This window comes from Passer montanus, unplaced genomic scaffold (assembly GCF_014805655.1).
Source record: "Passer montanus isolate IOZ18808 unplaced genomic scaffold, ASM1480565v1 scaffold39, whole genome shotgun sequence".
NCBI lineage: Eukaryota > Metazoa > Chordata > Aves > Passeriformes > Passeridae > Passer > Passer montanus.
In genome coordinates this window covers 6249736-6273065 of record NW_024368707.1, presented here as the reverse complement: position 1 = coordinate 6273065, position 23330 = coordinate 6249736, and the positions used below count along the sequence as shown (strand labels likewise).

The window sequence follows — 23330 nt, the reverse complement described above, 5'->3', positions numbered from 1 at the left end:
CATACACTTTGTCTATTTTTCCTGAATATGGGAGACAAGAGTTCTCTATAACATTACTATTAAGTTCTCTTCAATTGTCATTCATAATGAGATCTTCATCCTTTTCTTCTGCTGCACCATAGGACAGATGGCATTAGCATGTTATTTACTTTTTCTGTAGGGAAGCAAATTAGATACGGCTAGTTCAAAATAATGTCTTTGAGTAGCAGGAGTTGTAACTTTCTTCTAGCCTGTGAAATAGTTCATTTTGCAATTCTGTCAAAAGCAATGTTCACAAACTCTGAACTTTACTGGTTTTGTCTTTTGCCTTAGAGAATATCAAGTCTGATACAGAAATTTCTGTTTCTGCAGGAAAAGGCAGTGACAAGACATCACTACACTCACAAAAGTCTGAGGAGTTTGAAAAGGCCAATTCTACACAACCTAAGGCAGGAACCTGGATAACAACAACTCCATTAGGCATCCTAGTGGGCACAGAGGGTGCCACAAGAATGGATCTGAAGCCACTTTTAATGTATCAGGCTACAAATCCTCCTGATGGAACGGTATTAACTGCTTTTGTGTTACTCTAGCACTGTCTATAAGCTAAGAGACAGGGCTGCCATCACATAAGTTGTAGGATTTATTCCTTAAAAACATCCTACAGGTTGTGTTATTGTACTGTTAGAAGTGCAGTAGCTTTAGATTTTGAAGAAAATGTGGTTCCTCTGTCTCTCAAGTAGATGACAATGTGGTAGTTAAGCTTCTTTAGAGCATCAGTCCTGATCCTTTATATTGTTGTTGTTGCTGTCACAAGTATCACAGTACCAATATAAATGAGTAGACCATTCTTTCAGATTATGACTGTACGAGAAGATGAAGTGATAATTGTTGAGAATCCGGATGGTAACAGAGTAGTAGACCATGCTGATGGTACCAGGATCACAACTTTTTATGAAAAATGTGAAGACCTTTCTGTACCAGAGGGTAGTGTGGAAACAGGTAACATCTAAAGGGGAGCACTTACTTTTCTTGAACTTGACATATTTTGTGAAGCAGAAAGTTGTCAAAATACATACTAAAGGTGAATTATGCCAGTAGCCTAGAGAACAGATCCACTAGTGCAGTCTAGACTTTGTTTGTTTGCTTTCTTTCAGTAGTATATTGAGTACAAAAATTGTACTGTTGCAAGTAATTAAATTTCTTTCTTTCATACCTGTATGGTACTCCATCACCATGAGACCACAGGGCCAGAGTTTTAATGTGTTCATTGCCCTGTCTCCACCTGCCCTAATAATAACAAGGAAGCTGCTTTGAGTTTGAACTGAAGAGGTATGAAAGGACCAAGACATCCTTATATTCCCCAGTGAAGCCATGGACTGACTCACCAACCTTGGAGATACTAAATATCTGAATATGGCTGTGGAAAATGTCCTGCCAAGAAAAGTGAAACTTGTATTTGCCTGAAATAAGGGGGGCTAAAGGTCATCTGTGATTCTTCTGGCTGGTGTTTTATTCTGTATGACTGCTTCATTTGCAAGACAAGTCCTGTCCTCCCTAATTAAAATGAAGAGGACATTTACTGATTGGGTGTCTGGACTGTTCAAATTCAGTGTAGGAAAAGACCATTATTGAGTTAGCTGAAAATGTTCAGGGACATCTCCCTGTGGGATTTCAAAAGTCAAAATCCCTTGAATTGACCTATCTCTTCAATGGAAAGGTAATAACCAGATTAACATGCCTGTTTTCATTTGTTTTCCAAGATTTGTGTTACTGAATATGAATTTCTTCACATTTTAGAGTTTGTATTACAGATGCAAAGAATTTCAAGTGATCCAACTTGTATATTACAAATATCCAGATAATTATGGTTAGTAGTGTGCTTGGTACATTAGAGTGGAGTTTCCTGGCCAGCTCCAGATGTTACAGATATTTTTTGCTGTTGGGTTTTCCTATATTGAATTCACAGTCCAGAATTTAAAAGGTTGCATATTGTTTACATAACATAAAAATATGTGATAAAGGATGCTATGAAGTTTTTGAAGGTCTTGCACTGAAAAGATAAAGATCCAGCACTATGAGAGAAAAAGCAAATTGAATCATAAGACATTTCCATGATTTTTGTGCTCCTGTCTAATTGTTCTGTATTAATTCTTAGATGAACCCTCAGAAGTCACCACAAAGAAGCTTAAAGGTACACGAGTAGAGAATCCTGAGTTTGCTACTGTTTTAACAAATTGTGAGGATGGTACCTGTTGTACTATCTTTGGAGATGGGACATCTATTCTAGCAAAGCCACAGGGAACATATCAGGTGGGAATTATTTTTAGTTTGTGACAGTGACGTTTAATCTTTGTGTTCCAAGTTCCCTGCCATTAGCAGCTCTCACCTTCATTACCTCCCTTCTCTATAGTCTTCACTAATTCCTATTATTCCATCTATTTCATACTCTGCCAATGTTTAGATACTTACTCACAAATGTACAGTATATTTAAATCATAGTCTTAAATTTCCTGAAGTTAAATATTTCAGAGACTCAGATCAACCTACCTCTTGGACCTCATCTTCCTTCTTTCTCCCCCTTTGATTCCTCTAAAGTGAATGATTCAGTATTGAATGTCTGGAAGCTGTTCTCTTGATTTGTATCTGTTCTTCATTTTCATAGTACCTTTAAATTAATTTCTTTACCTTTGAGGATTGAATCTCTTCCCTTTTTGCTGTCATAGGTTTTACCCAGCAAGGGAGGCTTTCTTTTCTTTGATGAAGATTGCTCAGCGGTTTATAGCCATGAAGTTTATGATTTCAGCAGCAAGGAAGAAGAGAAACAAGCAGGGAGATACATTATGAAACACACTTCCAACACTATTTGTGAGATGATGGATCCTGAAGGAAATATTTTCAAGGTAAAATACATAGAAGAAAACAAGTTTCTGCATTCTAATTTTATCTTATAAACTTCTCTCAAAGTCAAATTGCAACCTTGTAATATTTAAAGTATCCAGAATCAGGTCTCTGGTGTCCTCTTGATTAAGTGATGGATATACTTTTTTTTTTATATTTATCCCTCTTTAGAGAGACTGAAACAGAGCACATGGTGTACAATTTAGCTCACCTGTAAAGTTCCTTTAATTAGCCTGATTTGTACTATAGCAAATAATCGGCTCTGCAAGTGAGGATTAAAAACTAGGTGTGTCAGATTCAATTCATGGACTGTCCTTTGAATCACCCTTATTTAAATTGTATCTTGAAAAATGCATTATTATTCCTTTTTAGGTCATTGTTGGTTATCTTGTTTGAATATATTAATGTCACATTAGTTAATAAGCACATAGTATTTTCAAGAAGGAAAATACTGTAGAAGTTCACTCAGTAGGTGTACATCAATGTCCATCTTGAGTATACAGTTACCTGGCTTCACCAGTGAGTGAGTATTTTTGTGTGACAGTCTTTGGGAATTTATTAAGCATCAGCATGTGATATTAGTATTTATGATACAGCATGTATTTCGAGAAATGTTTTGGGGGTTTTACTGTCTTTTAAGTTTTCCTCTTTATTTCTTTTTCCTGTGAGTTTCCATTCACTCAGTATGAAATGTTTTTTTCTGTCTCTTTCACTGGGCTAGGTTATATTAAAGTTCACCAGCAAGTCACTGTTTTAAAAGGATTTTTAAACTCAAATAATTTCACATAATTTCTGTTATAGGTCCTGGCTGATGGCAGCACAGATGTGTGCATTCCCAGCAGTGGCTCTAATGGCAAGGAGGACAGGAGCTCAGCAGCAGATGATGTTAACAAACCTGTCAGTGATAATGAGCATGTCCCCAGGTAAACTGCATTGCATTCATAGGTTAACACTTTCTTTTCTTCACTACACAGTATTTTACAGGGTTCATGGACTTGTGCTCCCTTTGTTCAGTACTCTGTATTTGCACATTGGATGCCATCACACTGGAGTTCTGCTCTCTTGATAGAGCCCCATGTGTGTGTTTGGCTGTGCAGGTTTTTCATCATCTCTGAGGATGGTTCTGGAACGGAGCTCCTGCGAACAAAGGATGTACACAAGTATCTGGCTGAGGTCTGCAGTGATCCTGCCACTGCAGTCTTGAAGGATCCTGTACAAGAACAACCAGGTAGAAAATGTTTCTTCTCTGACAGACTACTAACAGAAAGAATTGAAAAGTTTCAAAACTCTTATTTGGGCAGGAAATGTTTTTACCCTTGTAAATAAGAATCCACACTTCTAGGAGAGAAAGAAAGGAGTTTGGGGAAAAACTCTGGGAAGCAGAGAATTAACTGAAGGATACAGTTAAGGCATAAGTCAACTAACAAATGTCATATCATTATCCACTCTCAGTCACACAAATAAAAGTGATTACCAAATAAATATATTACTTGTGTTTATAATTTTAAAACTTGAATGTATCACTGTATCCATTAAGGATGTAGCAATGAGGAGAGTGATGCCCTGGTGTTGACCTTTAGGCTGTCTGTTGGAAAGGATACATATTAAAAAGCTGGAAAAACATGACTGAAATAGCCAGTGCTACATGGTACCAACCATCTTGTAGTAGGAATGCAAGAAATTATGTCCTGGAATTGTTGGTTGTCATTGTAAAGGTAGTTGGAGATGCTGTGTTTCTATAAAAGACACTGTGATGTAACAGGTAGATGCTAACAAAAAAATACCTTTAAAAGAGAAGAAAGTATGGTTCCCCTGGATATGAGGAGATGATAAGGGAAGTTTGCTTCAAGCCATAAAGTCCTAGGACATATTTCTCATAGATGTATGTCATAAGCATATGACATAAAACAGTTTTCTCACTTACTACTCTTACAAAGTGTGGCATATTTTTTAATGTACTTTTATTCACACAAATGACCGGTTTCCATTTTAGAAACCAAATGAAGTCATTCTGCCATGGTAAAAAAGAAAAAAATGAAGGGACATGGAGGTAGCCAGAAAAATGGAGAAGATGAAAAGATCAGAAAGATGGAGAGCACAGATACCCAGTCAAAATCCGAGTCAAGAAAATTTACTTACAACCAGCAATCATTTGTAATAGTAGAGCATCTGATTTTCCAGACTTCCTGCTCCACCTTTCACAATGCTGGCTGTATTAGCCTTTACAGCAGGGCTTCACAATTTTGTATCATTGTGACAAAGTACCTCAGTGGTGATAGCCATTTTAAAGGTCACCAGTGGGATAGATCATAGTAGCTTAAGTAATTTTTGTATTGGGCCGGAAAAAATATTTTGAAGAACATTAAAATTTATGCAAACTATACAAATAAATCATATCTGATGGAATCCATCCAGTGATCAGGGTATGAAATATGAAATACAGTGAAGAATTATACATGTTCTGAATATGTTGTACTACTTCTGAGATTAGTATTGTACACATGGGTCAATGCTCTGCTCTTCCTTGTTTGGCCTACTACCCACACTATACGACTCAGCTGTTAACTAAGAATCAAAGCAAGTAGCATAAGCAGTTTATTGTTAAAAATGGGCTGAGTAATCTGAACCTGTACCACTATTCCATAATCAACTCATTGATCTGATATTATCTGTAGCCATGGATACATGGAGTTTTATCTGTTAGTAATAAGATTTTTTGTAGATAGGTGTTTTTTTCTGTAGATCTGAGACACTTTTTTTTTTAAAACTTTGAACTGATTCTTAGCAAAATGTGTCTTTAAACCAGGTGTTGTAAGTATTACTGTCCTCCGCCCTATGGCTGAAGACTCCCCCTGGGTAATGAAGAAAAAACCAGAGAGTATTGTTCCTCTATATCTTCAGTCAGTGATTCAGGCAGAATCTTCTCCTCCTGAGGTATAATTGTTTCAAAGCTGTCTTTTCATGTTTAAGCAATAGATGTTTGTCTCTGTGGGGAAATGAAACTCTAAACAGTGTGAATGTTAAATTCAGTTTATTAAGCAGACAGAGCAAAGGGTAGGCTGTGTCAGGGAATGTATGGTCCCATTCTTTTACACTTATTGAGGGGAGATAGCAATTTTAAGGGTAGTTTATCTTACCTGTTGAAGATGCTTTAGGATAGATAAATTGTTCCCAGGAATCTACTGACTTTATTGTCCAGGTCTATGATTCTATGAGGAGAGCACACACTTTTAAAGTGAGACACATTGCCAACAGCTGCATTTTTGGGTAATGTAAGAAGCCTCTTGCTCTTTTGTTTGCTCCTCTCTGTTCAGGCGAAGATCACAAGGAACCCAGTCAGAAGGAGTGCCCGGAAGGGTCTCAGCATTGGAGCAGTACCTTTGTCCTTGCCAGTCCCTGTGCAAAAATGTCCCAAAAAACTGCAAATCCGACAGCTGTTCCAGTATAAGCCACTCTGTGATGAGCTGAGAGAAAAACTGCATCTTTCCCTCAAGGTACTTCAACCACAGTTATTCGTTCTTCCAGTAAGCAATAGAGAACAAACAAGTAGATTAATTGGGTGTGATAAATGTGTAATACATGCCTGAGAAAAATCTACTATGCTTGAAGAACAATTATTTCATACATAGACAAGTGCTGTAAGTGTTTTTCTGAAAAGGTTCCATTGTTTCATTTACCTCATACGAAACCTAGTTTTCTGAGCAACTACAAGTGCTGTGTTTTTCTGAAAAGGTTCCATTGTTTCATTTACCTCTTACGAAACCTAGTTTTCTGAGCAAATACATGAGATCCAATCCAGTTTACATCACAGACAGTACTCTAACATATAATTTCCTTGCTGTCAATATTGATGTCTGTTACTTCGCTTTTATTTTACTTAGGGTTTGTTTTCCTTCAAAAAGTCTTAAGAATTTAAATCTATAAAGCTGAACAAGAATTTCTAGCTCAGCATAATTCTACAAGTAACTTGGTCACTGAGACGCACTCTGGTCTTGGTTATGTATTTGTTTTTGTAAATCAATGTAGAACATGTCCAGGTTTCAGTCTGAGTTTGTTACTCTATCCATGTCTAGGAAATAGCTGTGTAGCCTTCTGACAAGGTTTGTGGTTATCCCTCATTAGTGACTTGTTCATAGCAGGGTGCAAGCTAGACCTCCTACGCCAGTGTTTTGAGATGGTGTCCACAAGTGAGCAGCTTTGCTCTTCTCAGTGTTGGGGTAAAACACTCCTTTATTTAATTTGCATTGTGAAGATGCTCTTAGAAAAGATTTCAGAATCAAAAGCCCATTATTACTTAAGAATTAGAGAATAACAAAATGTATGTGTCCTGTCATTTATTAATTTAACCTATTTTGATAATGGGATTGCAGACCGAATTTGAAACTTAACAGCATGTGAAATGTGTGAAGGTAGTAGCCATTTATATTTTTCCCCCACATTACATTTCAAATAAAACATGCTTGCAATAGAAAAACACTGACAGCTTCCCAGCCCAGACATGTTTGGGATATGCAAGTCTATCAGAATGAAATATTACCATTTTCAGACTATAAATATATGACAATTATGAAAGATTTCAGAATCAAAAGCCCATTATTACTTAAGAATTAGGGAATAACAAAATGTATGTGTTCTGTCATTTATTAATTTAACCTATTTTGATAATGGGATTGCAGACCGAATTTGAAACTTAACAGCATGTGAAATGTGTGAAGGTAGTAGCCATTTATATTTTTTCCCCTACATTACATTTCAAATAAAATATGCTTGCAATAGAAAAACACTGACAGCTGCCCAGCCCAGATATGTTTCGGATATACAAGTCTATCAGAATGAAATATTGCCATTTTCAGACTATAAATATATGAAAATTACTCTTTAATTTGCATACTGACCTTTCAAAGGCAACCCTGTAAGAAAAGTTCCACACCAAAGTGGCAAGGAAAGTCTCTCCATTGCCCAGATCTATTGTTGATTTTTAAAGATGAATGCTGTTTATTACATTGGGAAGGAAGAACTGCAATTATTAGCACTGAAAGTCTCTCCATTGCCCAGATCTATTGTTGATTATTAGAGAAAGATCAATGCTGTTTATTACATTGGGAATGAAGAACTGCAATTATCAGCACTGAAAAAACAGTTGTAATAATTGCATAAATCTGCAATGAAAATAGCCTAGTTACTCATAAAGCAATATTTAATCAATTCTCTTTTTTTCCAGAATGAAGTATCTTAAATCTTTAGCCACACCTTCCCTTTGTCAGAGCAAAATGAAGATTTAAGGAAAATATTCTTCTTTTCTACATCTCCTATAAGATTAAAGAGATATAAATGAGCGAGAAAGTACTGGCACTGGAACCATTGTTCCTACAAACCTGTCTTTTAGTAAAGTTTGGTGCATGTAGCTTTCTGGCAGAGTGGTGTGTTTAAGCCCATTTTTTTCTGTCCAACTAATTTAAAGAGATGTGGGAAATGTTCCGTGCTTCTTTTCTGTAGCAGTTGGTATGATTATGTCAATGTAAATATCTATTTTAAGCCTACATCTGCATCTTTCTTTTTTTTCATTGTTCCACCAGGAATATATAGACAATGTCTTAAAGCAGGAAAATGAGCTGGAAGAGATGAATGTGAAAGAACCAAGAACCGAAGAGGAAAAGGAGAATGCTGCAAGTCTCCTTGAACAGGTTACAGTGAGGAAAATCAAATTTTTAAGTATTTCTTTCAACAAAACCATTGTATTGCATTGCAAGTGTGAGCCTTGAAACACATTATCCATTAATAAACCAGCAAATGTCAGAGTAGCACAGTGCCAATTCTGGTGTGCATTAATGGTAAAGCAGAGCCACACTCAGCCTTCAGCTGGTCTGAATTCAGCTGGGCACTGCTGCCATTTGGGGAAGCAATGCTCAAAACAGTTCAAGAGTCTGGCTCTACTGAATGATATGTTCCCAAACACACAGACCAAAATTACTTTCCAGTAATTTACTTTTTTTAATATCCCCCAAATCAGGATGAAAATGTTTCCAGTCTGTTGTCATTGCACATGGGAGACTTTTATTTCAACCACAGCCACCTCCATAGTAAGAATTTAAACCCTGCTTTTGGGATAATAGAAAAACAGTCTGGAGGAATATTGTTATTACTGCTGAGCAGTATTTTGTTTTTTTAAATATAATCTGTGAATTTTCATGGATAATTAGAGCACAAAAAGAAAAAGAGGAAGAATAGGTAATGGGAAAGGTGGGTAAATAGAAAAGGATCACAGCTTTTCTGGAAAGAGGGACAAAGAAATGATTTGTCAGTAATTCCATCTGCATCTGTCCTCTAGGCAGACATTTATTTACTTCAGTGAGGCCCAGGTGCTGAACCTCACATGCTGCTCAGACCCAGTGAACTTGTCTGGTGACTAATTATTGTTGCTTGTCCTGGCTGCCTTCAGCACCTTCATTTCCAGTTACAGATTTCACATTGGACCACTCTTTTGTGAGCAGCAGTCTCAGTGTGCACCTGCTGTGACCCAGGAATCAGTGTCACATTGCTCCCAAGTCTCCAATAGCTCTGTTACAACCCTAACTGGCTGGTCAGGAGCTCTGGTTTCCAGTTAACTGCCTCAGAGACAGCATGAGAATAAAGGAAACACTTTAGAGCCTCTTAACCCTCATTCACTTTACTGTAAGCCAGCCACATGAGATCTCCTCAGTAACAGAGCCTGCAAATTCCTGAACACATTTCCCATTTGACTTGTTGGGAATCTAAGCTTAATACAATATAAGTAAGTAAAGTTCCAATTTTTTTTGCAGAAGGATTTGAATTTGATTAGGAATTAGCTTAGTTGATCTAATAAAAAGTAACCATATAAAATACAAAGCTATCTATGCAGTGGGTCATCAAGAAGGAAAAAAATACCTCTTTAGAACAGGGAAATTGTACTTCATATCCTTTTTTCCCAGCTTATATTTTCTGACACCCTGAAATACCTGAAAATGTGACTGCAAGAATGGGGATAACAGATAGCACTTGTTTATAATATAAATCCTCTGAATAATATGTTGTTGTTGTGAACTTTAGTTCTTATATGCTCACAGTTATTCCTTCTTCATTGCAGTCCTTTCCTGACTGGGAGAAATCCACTGAAAAACTCAGTGATAAAGGTAATAAAAAATTGGATACCTGTATTTTTAAAATTGAAAATATCATAATAAGTTTTAAAATATTGTGCTGTTATTTTTAAAGAGGCAATATAAAGGTGAATTTATCTATGTACTATGTACATGCTTCTGTGTGACTCTCACAGGTGTTTAGAACTTCTTAGCATCAATGATCCAGTACCACTGAAAAATAATTTCTGGTTTTAGGCATGTGTATTTGATATTTTTACTCACATTTTCACATGTAATGAAATGTAGTTGTAAGAACTATGACAGTACTTGTCTACTTTTATACTATGACAGTACTTGTCTATTTTTATACAAGCAACAATTTTTCAGACAAGTTTTTCAAAGCAACTAAGTAAATCCTGGTTATTTATTACACTGCAAAATCTCATCTCAAACCATCATGTGTTGAGGTTACATTCACCTACCTAAGGGAAAAGATGGAGCAATGTACTATGGATTTCAGTTAAAGTTTTCACAAGATATTTGTTAGCATTGATTAATATTTTCAATATGTACAAATAAAAGCTGAGATGTCTGTTTCTTTATAAAAACCCATAAGCCTTTTCTGTAGAAAAATTCATTACATTTTATCCCATAGTGATGCTCATCTTGAAAGTGTTATTTTCCTTGTCAAGAGTATTTCTACTTGTCAAAAAACCTCATACTGTGTAAAGTAAACAGAAACTGCTGCAGCAAATGCTTGCTGAACAGTTTCCTCTTAAATGGAGCTGCAATTTTAATGTAATATTACTAATGAAGAAGATAGTGGGAAAGAACAGCTCTTTGAAATTGGTAAAAATAGAAAAAGCTGAAAAATAAAATCATAATTTATGATGAAAAAGCTGACCAAAAAACCCTACATTTTGAAGTTTGAACTCAGGTAATTCCCAGAACACTAAGAGATATTGTCATAGTCTAATAGGATCATATCTCTCAAATACTCACATCTCCTAAATTTTGCCACAGAAAATTGTTTTCATCCAAGGAAATTTCTTTGGACCCATGATTTAGCTTCAAGGTATAAAGTAAACAACACACTTTATAAAATATGTCAGAGGACAGGGCAACTCTTTACTAAAGCCTCAGAGCTGGTCACAATATTAAATGTGGAAAGGCTGGCATTTCTCCATTATACATATTGAACTAGCAGTTCCTTCCATGAGAATGTTGATTATGGCTGCTTCACAGCCTCAATTAAGCATAAGCAAGCTTAAGCAAGCTAAATGTAATAAGGGTCCCTGAAAGCCCACGTTATTTTCTTCAGCTGTGGATAGAGACCTCAGAGCACCCCAGTTAGAGAGTGGCTGAATGTCAGCAACTTTTCCTATTCACAGGTATTTTTATCTTGAAAGAACTTAAAGATGTGTCAGGAAATACAGGGTGGGAGTGTGAGCTTAGTCTGCTTCTAGTCCTTTCAATATTGAATTCAATTTCTTATTTGTTAATGTTCTGATCTTGATTTTGGATTGAAGTTCTTTCTGCCTTTTCCCTCACAGTAACAAAGACTCTGTTGGGTTTCCATAAAGTGGCAGAAAAATGCATTTAAAAAACATATCCTTTGATTATTTTTTCGTAACACCTAGCACTGCATAGCAGAGCACACCCATTCAGCAATGCCCTTCACCTTGCAGACCATGTGAGCCAGCTGTATGAGCAGGCACTGGCTCCTCCTGCCCAGGATGACACAGAGAAGACAAGCACTGCACAAAGAGTGAGCCAGCAGCACAGGTAGGACAGAGCAGCAAGGACTGCTGCAAATGTAAATAACACAAAGGGCGAAGCCAAGCGCTCAGGAAAGGCACTGTGCTTTACTGACTGTCTTTAAGGACTGGGATCTAGATCCCAAGATACATATGGCAGTGTTTTACTGTCTTGTCCTCTGATTATTTTGTCCTCTATGGCTCTCTTTCCATATCTGAAAGATAATTCAGATGTTGTTGGGGAAGGATTTTGGATGTTTCTTGGATTGAATGATCTAAGAAAAATGCAGATATGAGCAAACACTTTTGTGCAAACCATACAAGTCTGAGTTAGAAGCCATCTGAAGTATTTACATAACATACTGTCCTAAAAAGCATTTTCTTTCCAGGGTTATCATGTAAATATTTTTGTATTTATAGAAGACTACTAGTTTTCTCATTCCTACTACTCTGTCTTTTTGTCTTCCGGGCGATTCAGTCCAGAAGGTGTATCATCCAAGTGGAAAAGCAAACTGGAACAGAACAGGTAATAATATTAGTAGGGTCAAGTTCTTTATGAGCCAGCTTAATCTGCTTTTGTAAAGAATGTTCTTGATTTCACCAGGTCTTGGGTGATGGTGCAATGGCTTGCCTGCAAATAATGGGATATTTTCTGCTCAGCAGAAATGCTGAATAAATGGTTTGAGTCTCTTTCTTTTGTCTTTTTTTTTTCCAAAACCCAGCAGCATTACTGTTAACTTACACTATGCAAACCAAGGCTGAAGTCAGAAGCCCTGTGTTGTGTTTTCTGGTTCTGCCACTAGTGTAGAAAGTACTGTATATTAATATTTTCAAATGCTGCTGCTTTAGGTTAAGATTCAGGTATTCCGTAAATAAAAGCTGATTTTTTCAAATAGAACACCAGACAGGTCTCACATGTTGGTGCATCAAAGCTTCTCTAGGCAAAATTGTCCTAGCTCTCTCAGCCTGTACTCATATGAAAGGTCTTCCAAACCTTAATCGTCTTCGTGGCCTTTTTGTGCACCAGACAGGTCAAAAGTGGATACAGCACTCCATGTGAGACTTTCCATATTGCTTCTTAATTATGTTCTGATTTGCGTGAGATAAAAAAACCTTTTAGAATTTAAGAGTTACATTTTAATACAGCATTTCACACTGTTTTGGATCCTATTAAAAATGATTTAAATATATAAATCTGAGCAGTCAGCACCAAAGAACATCATGTGCAATTCTGGCTCTAAAACCAGTGTTAAAACTCTCAATATGATTAAGACTGATCATTTAGTAGCTAATATGAGACCCTGCAAGTCAGTGAAATTCTAATAGTGTAAAACTGGGCTATATCAAGCTGAAAACATGACTGATCTTTACTCTGGTCAGTCTTACCTTTAGAAGTTTGAATAGATTCTTCTGTATCCACAGAGCCAGCAAGTCTTTCTGTTATAAAGAAATTAGATGAGTTTTATGTTCAAAATTTCAGCAATGCATCTGGAATACCAATTCTTAGCTTGAAGTGTTTGTTGGAAGGTTGGAAAGACACCAGTGGCAGTCCCAGACATATTCCATGAGGTTTAAAGAAATGGAGTATGTTCTGAGGAGGAGCTCCGCAGAGCAGGCAACTCGCTGTCTGTGTGCATTCTGCCCAGTCAACTCTTAATTCACCTCCAAGAAAATTGCCAATTACAAGAATATTACTTCATGTGATGATGGGAAGAAAATGCCACTTGTCTTTACCAAATCCATTTCTTGATACACAATACTAAAAATAGGATGAACTCAGTTATAATGATTTTTTCTTTCTTTTCCTTACCAACAACGTGAAAAACATCCCTAGGAAAGAACTAGATGAACGGAAGGCTTTATTTGAAGCAATGAAAAACAGAGTTTTTGATCCATATTTTGAATCTGAATTTGCCAGAGACTTTTACCAAGAAAAGGTAAGGCAGCTAAAAACTGGATGAAGTCTGTTAGGCCAGCTAGTATCTCCCATGCTCCCAAAGACAATTTTGGGTTTATATCTCAGCCTCTGTTTATCCCAACAAACCATTACAAAAGACAACCATGGCAGAATTAATAGAAATTAATTAATTAGAAATTAATTTATTAACTAGAAATTATACACCCTTGTAAAGGAAACATATCCTGGAGATAGTATATGTTCACTGAGTACAAACTCTAGAAAATTCCTTGCATAAACTCTGGAGAGAGCCTGATTCAGAGCAAAGCTCAACCTCAGTTTCTTGTTGTTTTTTTTGACTTACCCCTCATTATTAGAAAGTTAATAAGTAAAACTAACACTCCTAATTTAGAGGTGATCTTGGGGGCTTTTCTGCTGGTAAATGCTGTAAGTGCATAAAGCCTACTCAGAAATTTAGGTTGTCATCTGATGTAACTATTTATATGTCTTTTATAGTCACCACTTTGGTTCTGCTTATTTGTTTTCTTTGTGTTCCTTTTTTTAAAATGTTTTCCTTTCTTTTTTTTTTGCAAGGGGAGGAGGGTGTCTGCTGGCTGGTTTTCCTAGGTATTTAGTTGCAAAACCTAAGGCCTCTTTCTTCCTTTTCTCCAGTTTCCTGATTTGGAGACAATGTCTAAGGAACTTCCTCCACTTCAAAAAGGAAGAAGTGGGACTTGGCCTCTGTGGTTGCTAAAAGAACCCAGTAGAGGTAATCGAGTGTCTGGCATCAGTTTTGTATCTTCTTCAGGAGGATGAAGCCCTTGCAGACATCATTGAATGTGGAAGAACAATCAGTTTTGGATGCTAAGCTGAAGAATTGTGCTATGAATGAGAACTGGATAGATGGAAAGTGCTCAAGAAAATCTTGAATGGAATAAATAATAGTTAGGGGTGGATGAGCAAGAACCAAGGAGGCCAAGTTTTGAAAATAACTAGTATGGCTGTAGGAAAAATATTGGAGATTTATTTCTGAAACTCAGTGGTAAGAGGGAACTGGTGCAAAAGCAATGTGGAATAGGAAACATGCAGGCTAAAGACAGACTGGAGGACACAGGAGGAAAGCAGTGACTCCATGACAGGAAGCAGGGAAAGAAGCAATCATTATCTTAGGCTTCAGCTTTTCAGATCTGAGAGGAATACTTCAGTTCTGTTTAAAAAGCAGCCCTGACAAGTTACTGAAATCATACAGTGAGATTAAAAGTCAAACACAGCAAAGATTCATATCAGGAAAATAGTCCTCTGTGGGGCTTTATCAGACCCCCACTAATTCCCATATTTCCTCATTTTCAGTCACCATAAGACCTCTGCTGGATTGTCTTTTAGTCCTCTATGGCTTATAGTTCAGTTAGCCAGAGGACAAGAAATTACTAATCACACAATAGGCATTTTTCAGATCCCTGTGGCCCAGTAGAGCAAAACATTGCATGCAGAATTTTCCCAGCCTCTCATGGTTATGTAGCAGCTTTCCAAGATTGTGTAAATTAAAGTGCCAAAGACTGACTGTTGTTTTTCACATGTTTATAAAAATGATGGTGATCATAAAAAACACTTGACTCAATATTCCATTATTTTCCCTTTAGAAGCTGAATTTCTTGATACCACAAATTATTCATCATTTTCATGTGGCCGTCTACTACAAGATTGTTCCAAACAAGATGATGGTTCCAGAAGCAAAAAAGGTACATCTGCCTTCCAGAATGTAGTTGGAGCAACTTGGTATCTTTTTACAACTTCTGACACAATATTTGCAATACAAATTTCAATCCATCCATTACTTTTTCATGCTTTTAGAAATCTTTCCCTTCCAGACCTAAACAAGGCTGCAAGAGCAGAAGAGACAGCCTTTCAACATAAAGTTCCAAGTCGGATGGTAGATGTTACAGGACAGAGAAGAAAAGAGAAAGTGGTATTACCATCATACTTTCAGGGGAAAAAACCAAACACTATACCAAATAAAAAGGTAAAAAATATCTTTCTTGTCAATATTCATATTATCTGAGTAATCTCTTTTCCATAAAATCTTCACGCTGGAGCAATATTGGAAGGTATTTTGAATCTATTTACTGTAACATGGCTGTCAAAATTTATTTATGTTTACTGGCAACTCTAGAAATACCTTTCCTCTCTACTGATAGGAAATACTCATTCCACGTCAGGCACCTACATGAAAGCTCTGTTTCCAAAAGAGCAGAGCTCTTCCCCATTTTTCCTGAGATACCTCAGTGGCTTCATGCATCTGAAAACTCAAACCAGTATAAATTTCCAGACAGTATTCAAAGTGCTGCTGCGGTTTTTACTTAAATAAGGATTACTTTTTGTAATTCTTCAGGGTGAGTGGACAGAGGTCAAATATAGGTTAAGTAATTCTCTACCTGCCTTAATGGCCACCAACTTTCTCTTTGTCTCCTCTATTTTGTTTGCAAAGATGGAAGATCCTGCCTCAGGAAAGGTCAGCACATCTTCTGTTGCAACAAGACAGGATCTTACCAACTTCCATCTCATCCCACCCAGGGTGACATTTGGAGTGCTAGAGGAAGGCTGCACCTATACAACCACTGTAATCATGAAGAATGTTGGTGTGAACTTCTCAAGGTTAGTTTGTATCACTGTTGAGCAAGAAATGACACAAATTCACCGGAAGGCTCATTTGCAGAACACTCCTTTAATATGAAAATTCTCTTTTATAGGTAGGTTTGACACATTCTGCTTGATTGGCTAATTAACAAAAACATCTTTCTCACAAACAGTCCTTGAGAAGAACAGAAAAACAGAGTAGGAAAACACCACCTGCACGTTGTTTATGCTAACAACTTATCATCATTTCTCTGCAACTCCCTGGAAAGTGTCATAAGTCCACTGTGAGAAAATGAATTCCGTTTTCTCGCTCTCTTATCTGGCTGTCACATCCACAAGTTTGAATTCTTAGTACCCTGTTTTTTATCTCTCCAAATGGATCCTGACAAAAATTGAGTACAGTTTCTCTGGACCCACCACTCAGAGAAAGCACAGGAGTTCTGACAGCCACGTCATATGTCTGCCAGAGCTTTCCATAAGATGGAGCCATATCCTAGGAATGCCTCTTCTACTGCCTTTCCTTTAGCAGCTGCTAGTGCAAGGGCACGCTGGCAAACTGTTCTTCAGAGGGGAATGAAATCCACAGGATCAGTTCCAGAGCAATGCAAAAGTAAAGGTCATATTTGATCTAATGATCTTTAAAAATCTGAACAGTAGGAAGTTGCATTCACAAAAGAACTGAATCTCAGATGTGAAACAATCAGTAAGAAATGAGGAAGCAAGACTTGTGCTTTAGTTGGTACCTTTAATTTAAGATTATTTGCACAAAATTCATACCAGTATCATGCTTTCTGCAATGGAATCACATCAAAGGACATTAAATAAAGATTGTTACGGATTTTTGGGTCTGCAACACACAGGGTGTTTGCCAAGAAGCTGTTTGTACTTCATTTACCTTTGAATGTGCAGATTTAAAATGCTGCTGTTTCACATTCTGTTACAAGGACCAGGCAGTATTAACAAGCTCTTTGAAAGCTTACTTTGGCCCATTCATCTGCTCCTTTGGGGGTTTTTTGTTAGAAACCTGAGCCTTGGAAAGAAGCCCAGGAATTGCTGTAGTCCAACTTGTACATTATGATGGAAAGGATGAGCTAAGAAATTCTGCTGTCATTTAAAGAAGCAGAGGAAGAGCAGGCAGCCTAGATGAGATTTCTCCTGCCTGAAACAGTTTCTGGCAAACTGACTCTCTTCTCTTTCTGACAGGTTTCGGGTGAAGCAGCCACCTCCACGCACAGGACTGAGAGTGATGTACACACCACAACCTGTAGGTTACACAGGAGAGCTTTTGGTTTTTTTTTCTAGACTCAGCTAGAAGACTCTAGCAAGCTCTAGGCTAGCTAGAGCACCTTTCTGGGACAGCAGCTGTCTGGAAATAGAGCTGCCAGGGTACAGAGTTTTGTTTAAAGTTATTTGAAGTGATGCTGTTTTCCACCGTCCCTCTGCCACCTTCAGCTAAGCACTCCATGCACTTGAGTCTCAGCCTGTGCCAGAATGCAGAGGGGTAAAAATGTTCAGTTCAGTGGAAAGCATCAGGTCAAGCAGTGAAGTTATAGAGAGCTTTTTCAAAGCAAACAGGATTACTCTACCACTCAGATACCTGAGTTTTCCCTTCTGCTTAGGGTGTTTGTTATATCTGCTCTGTCTTATGCCTAGACTTAACTTCCTGTCCTGACACCTTCAGGATTTAAACCTAGTAAACTATTGCCTCAATCCTTTCTTCTCCTGCTTCCAGCTGTTCTCCACCTTAAGATTTTTATCTAGCAAAGCACCATAGCACACTATCTCACTACGTAGGAAGCTTTCATGCTTTCTGCTTTTGTTCAGTCTCTCTTTTTACCTTCGTGCTATCTCTGAATAGTGCTGGCCGCTGTCCCCACAGCGTCCACATAATACCTAGAAATATCTTGCCAATGCATGGAATCAAGAAGCAATGACTTGTGCAGAGGTAGTGCCAGAATGCAAGTCAAACCTCCTGCTCCAGAGCCTTAGCCACAACACACTACTTGAAATCATAGCATAGTGTGGGTTGGAAGGAATCTTTGAAGGCCCCAATTTGAGAGAGAAGGATGGTGTGGAGGACTGTGTCAAAGGCCTTACAGAAATCCATCTAGATGGCTGGAATAATTTCTGTTCTTTTTTCTACAGAAATCCATCTAGATGGCTGGAATAATTTCCGTTCTTTTCTTTTTGCTCACATCTGCCCCTTTTGTACCTCCCTACCTTTATGTTCTTTTTTAAAACAGAATAAAGTATTTTATTTCATTTGGAAGGGACATACAATGGCCCTCTAGTTCAACTGCCTGACCACTTCAGGACTAGACAAAAGTTAAAGCATAGTATTAAAGACACTGTCCAAATGCCTCTAACACTGACAGGCTTGGGGCATCATCCACCAGCTCCGAGGGCTGCTGGAGGGGACCATGTACGAAACTTGCACCTTACCTGTGAGTCATTCTCTGTCTCTCCTAGGTGGCAGCAGGCTTGCAGGTTGAACTGGAGATAGAGATTTTTGCCATGCTATTTGAAGGGAAAGACACTGGTGGCCTTGAAGAAGTTTCCCATGATATTGAAATAATAACAGAAACTGAAACTCTTCTCCTGCCTGTGAAAGCAAATATCCTTTGTTGTCTTATTTCTCTCACACACCTTAGAGCATCGACCCTGGGGATCACCTTCCTGTTGGGAGCCTCAAGCAGTGTTTCCAGTGCAGACTGTTGCAGTAGCAAGCTTTACTCTCCTTTTCAGAAATACACAAATTGGTGTTTTCAAAAGCACAACAAATGAACAACTTAAGATGCCAAACGCAGTTCACGTCAGAATAACTTTGTTTGAAAAGTGGGGAAAAGAAGAATGGTAACTCAGAAAAATGTTGCTTTTAAAAACTAGATGAAAATAACAGATACTCTTTCCCACCACCTCTCATGAAAATACTTTGTTTTGAATCTGTGGTAGCATCTGGTGGTACAACCTCATGAGCAACAAAATTATGTATCATCCAGATACTAAACAGACAAATGGGACAATCCCTGAAGCAGCAAAGATGCAAGCACAGAAGCGCATGAATGCTGCCAGAAATGAGCCTGTACGGGTTCAGTGGGCTTTTCAGTTGTTTAACTGATGACAGCAGTACAGTAAAAGAAAAGAGCCAAGTCAGTAGCTATTATTTCCTATTTCCCTTGTGCTCCAGGTGAAGTTCTGTTTGACTTTTAATCAAATTTACACTTAGAAGTCTGGAAGAAGGGGTCCTCTGGAAACCTATAAAAGAAATAGCAAGGCAAGCTACAGCCAAACATGCCAGAAACTTCATTCAGAGTACGGACCACCCTTACCAAATAAAGGAGAAGTTCAGGATACTCTGACCCTGACCAGAGTAACAGCAATTCCTCTGGGGCTTAATATGCTCTGGATGTGACATTGAAACTCCCCAGATATACTTGCCTTGACCCAAAGGAACCTTTCATGCCTATAATTGCAGAACTGAGCTAGACAGAACCAGTTGCATAGCAGCAAAACCAGCTGCTGTTGTGTTCCCAGTCACCCAGTCTTCAGACACAGTTGCAGACCAGCCTGCAAAACATGTGCCCTTCCCCCATATTTTAGCTGTTCCTTTAATCTTTGAGTTGAGGGCACTAGTCCAGATTCATGTTTCACAACCTTACTTTCAGAATTCATTCCTACCTCGACAGGTTATTTTACTTAAATAAATGTACCAAAATGGTTAGATCCTTAACATGGTATTCCACCTGTGCTATCCAGTGACATTTACAGGTGCCGCCCAGAGGGATACCCCCAGGGAGGGATGGCAGCAGCAGTCCAGGAACTTCCTCCAAGCCCCAAGCCACGGTTACGGATCACACTCCCACGAAAGCTTTGAAGTTAGTGTAAGTACTGCATGCAGTGACACCAGCTGTAAATTAGAGTACACTTGTTTTACCTACTCTTCACTTTATCAGCTGCATCCTGAACAAAGTTCATGCAAATAATGCACCTAGCACACTGACCTGGTTACTGTGACAAGAGGAGGGAAACACTGGATGACTTTAACCAAAGCACTCACTGCAAGAGTACTGCAGGTTATTACAACTGCTCAGCTCATCAGAGGCATTCACAGCAAAGCCTCCTCAGTCCTGTCCCAAATCTTCACTTACTGTCTCCACATTAAACAAGTCCTTGAACAACCTGGCAGCTGGATTTATTACAGTTAAGTCCTAATAAATTAGTCTCTCTTTAACACTTTTCACTTTCTAAAACCAAGTCTTACTAGTGTCCCATTGACAACTGAGAGCAAGTCTAATAAGGGACAGGAGTCCTACAGATAGGGCAGCCTCAATGTGACAAGTTCAAATACACACAGCCCTCTGCACACACAGTTTCATACAGCACATTTCTGTAGCCTTACAGATTCAGTCTACATGAAGAATCACAGAATATCTGAGTTGGAAGGGACTCACAAAGATCAGGCCCAACTCTGCACAGGACATCCTGAGAATCACACCATGTGTCTGAGAGCATTGTCCAAACACGTCTTGAATTCTGTCAGGCTTGGGGCTGTGACCACTTCCCTGGGGAGCCTGTTCCAGTGCTCAGCCACCCTCTGGGGGAAGAACCTTTTCCTGATATCCTAACTGTTCCCTGACCCAACCTCAGGCCTTGGGTCCTGTCACTGGTCAGCAGGGAGCTCAGTGTCTGCCCTTCCTCTTCCCCTCGTGAGGATGTTGGAGACTGCAGTGAGGTCTCCCCTCAGTCTCTTCCAGGCTGAACAGACCAAGTGACCTCAGCCACTTCTCACACTTCCCCTCAAGGCCTTGCACCATCTTTGTAGCTCTCCTTTGGATGCTTTCTAAGAGTGTCTTAAAATGGTTAAGTCTTCCCTGACAAGAAAGGCTTACTGGGAATTTCTCACAAACCAGCAGTCAATGTGTTTAACATTAGGCTGGTGTTCACCTCGTCCCCCTGAGCTCAGGCACTCTACAGCACAATTGATGGTGACAGTTCATAAACAGGGAACCCTGTGGATGTCTCTCCTCAGCTGAGCAGTCCCTGTTTGCTTCATATGTGCAACATTGACATCATCTTTTTCTTTCAACCTAAACATCTGTAAGCCTGCCATGTTATTCAACCAATCAGCAAAGGAATTCCAGCTGTATCTCATTTCCTCTCCTCTGGAGACAAAGAAGTGACCACATCAGTCAGTTCTCAAAAAGTTCACAGACATGTGCCTCTGACTGCTGCATCTGCTCTAGGACTGCCCAGTATACATCAAGTATAGCTTTTTTTTTTTCCTATTTAAATATCTTCTTACCTTTTCCAGTGTGGAATTCTACCCCCAAAGTAACACACAATTATAGTCTAGAAAAACAACTGGTTTAATGCCAGGTTTAATCCTTAGAGATTTACAACCTGGAGCTCATAATGAAGGAAGTTTAGACAAACTTCTCACTCCATGTTGAAACCTAAGAGAAATACTCAGTTCACATTTTAGTGAGACACCCCCAGTCCCAAGAGAAGTTCTGATCAGGGCCATCTTCCATGACAAGCACAAAGGGACAGAAATTAATTACACAGTATTCTCCTCTCACGTGTGTAATCCTAATCAGAGCTGCTGTCACCACAGCCAAACCTCCCTTCTCTTCTGACAGTGTCTTTAGTGAATTGATTGACAATTCCTACTGAAGCTGGCTGCAGCTGTCCCATGCTTCCCAAACAACTGTACCCAATGCCTCTTTGAACATTCCTCCTCTCAAAGTCTCCTGGACTCATGTCCATATCCAAAACCATATCCATCTCAGACATACCAAGGAACTCTGGATTGGTTGGTTTAGTCTCACAAAACATGGAACACCAACACTGCTAGGTTAAATCCTCTTACTGGTTAAATAGTCTTGTTCAGCCATCCAGAACAGAAAAAGTCAATTCGCTACAGAGGCACCCTGAGAAATTTCTAAGTTTCTGTCACCTCTCCCAGGTGGCTATCACCAGAGCCAGTGATTCTCCCTACTGAGACCTGGAAACCTCCCTGCAATATTAAACTTGATCACAAATTTGCCACACCTCCTAGCAGAGACCAACAAGCAAAAATCATGATCAAGCATCACCTGACCAAACTTAGTCCTATCTCATTAACTTCCTTAGTTATTTCACATCAATATTTAAATCATATAAAAAAGGTTCTCTTAACGTACTCAGCATTAAATACCACATAGGAAGCTGCCCATGAAAGTCTTCAGTATTCCTTAGCAGACTGTCCATCCTGAGTGTGTGGTTGTGATTTTTGTACCATTCAATTTGTGCAATAAAACCAAACCTCTAATCTACCTGAAGCCTGTGTAAGAACTCCATCTCATGTTGTTGTTCCCTTCCAACAGCAAAAGGCCAAATCTGAAGCCAGTCTGTAGCAATCACAGCGCTCACACAACACTTGCACTTGCAGAGAATCTGGACATAATTATTAGGTTTGGTTCAACGACTGTACAAAGGTGGAACAGGGATTTCTTCTTGTTTTTTCTTCCTTCCATTCATATTAATTTTCTGTCTTCTTCCACTACAGGTTAGAGCCCAAGAAGATCAACATGAGGATCAGCAACACTGAAATACCTAGATTTTAGTTCAACCTTATGGAAACATTCAGTGTAGTTTTTCCATTCATTTAATCAGATTAAATGAGAATAAATATTTTGCCGTTTCCGTTAATGGGAAGGGTGGTCCAAAAGTTGCACAATCTCCTGACATGGCTGTCTGAAATGTAAACAGTGGAAAGATGGTTTCCACACAGTTTGTTTTTAAAAGGGATTAGGTTTCTGATAACCTGTGCTGAGGCACCTGAAATCTTTTTCAAGTACTGGGAATGCACCAGGTTTCAACACAGTCAACTGTGATTCTTCAGGAATGCTGACCTGCTCTTGTCTTTTAATTCCTAAGTTTCTGTTTGCTTTCTCAATCATAGGCTTTATGTTCTGTGTGCTCACCTACCTTTAATAAACTGAACATACCAGATGGGGGTTGCAAGTACACAAAGTTACACTTGGCAAGAGAGGGATCCTTATACCCTCTAGTTCACAGTCA

General features: G+C 38.6%; 1 protein-coding gene across 1 annotated transcript in view; it reads left to right on the top strand.

The window, feature by feature from the left end:
• The window catches only part of SPAG17 (sperm associated antigen 17), an 89799-nt gene extending 66841 nt beyond the window's left edge, over positions 1–22958 (top strand). The window contains exons 28-48 of the mRNA XM_039717795.1: positions 352–545; positions 837–981; positions 2138–2292; positions 2706–2882; positions 3682–3803; positions 3978–4108; positions 5687–5814; positions 6195–6374; positions 8457–8570; positions 9986–10031; positions 11669–11765; positions 12216–12263; positions 13572–13674; positions 14307–14403; positions 15278–15373; positions 15503–15654; positions 16120–16286; positions 17472–17532; positions 18738–18882; positions 20012–20149; positions 22816–22958. Coding sequence (XP_039573729.1) covers positions 352–545; positions 837–981; positions 2138–2292; positions 2706–2882; positions 3682–3803; positions 3978–4108; positions 5687–5814; positions 6195–6374; positions 8457–8570; positions 9986–10031; positions 11669–11765; positions 12216–12263; positions 13572–13674; positions 14307–14403; positions 15278–15373; positions 15503–15654; positions 16120–16286; positions 17472–17532; positions 18738–18882; positions 20012–20142 — 2489 coding nt within the window. The 3' untranslated portion in view covers positions 20143–20149; positions 22816–22958. The remainder of the gene's footprint in view (positions 1–351; positions 546–836; positions 982–2137; positions 2293–2705; positions 2883–3681; positions 3804–3977; positions 4109–5686; positions 5815–6194; positions 6375–8456; positions 8571–9985; positions 10032–11668; positions 11766–12215; positions 12264–13571; positions 13675–14306; positions 14404–15277; positions 15374–15502; positions 15655–16119; positions 16287–17471; positions 17533–18737; positions 18883–20011; positions 20150–22815) is intronic.
• Positions 22959–23330: the final 372 nt, after the last annotated feature.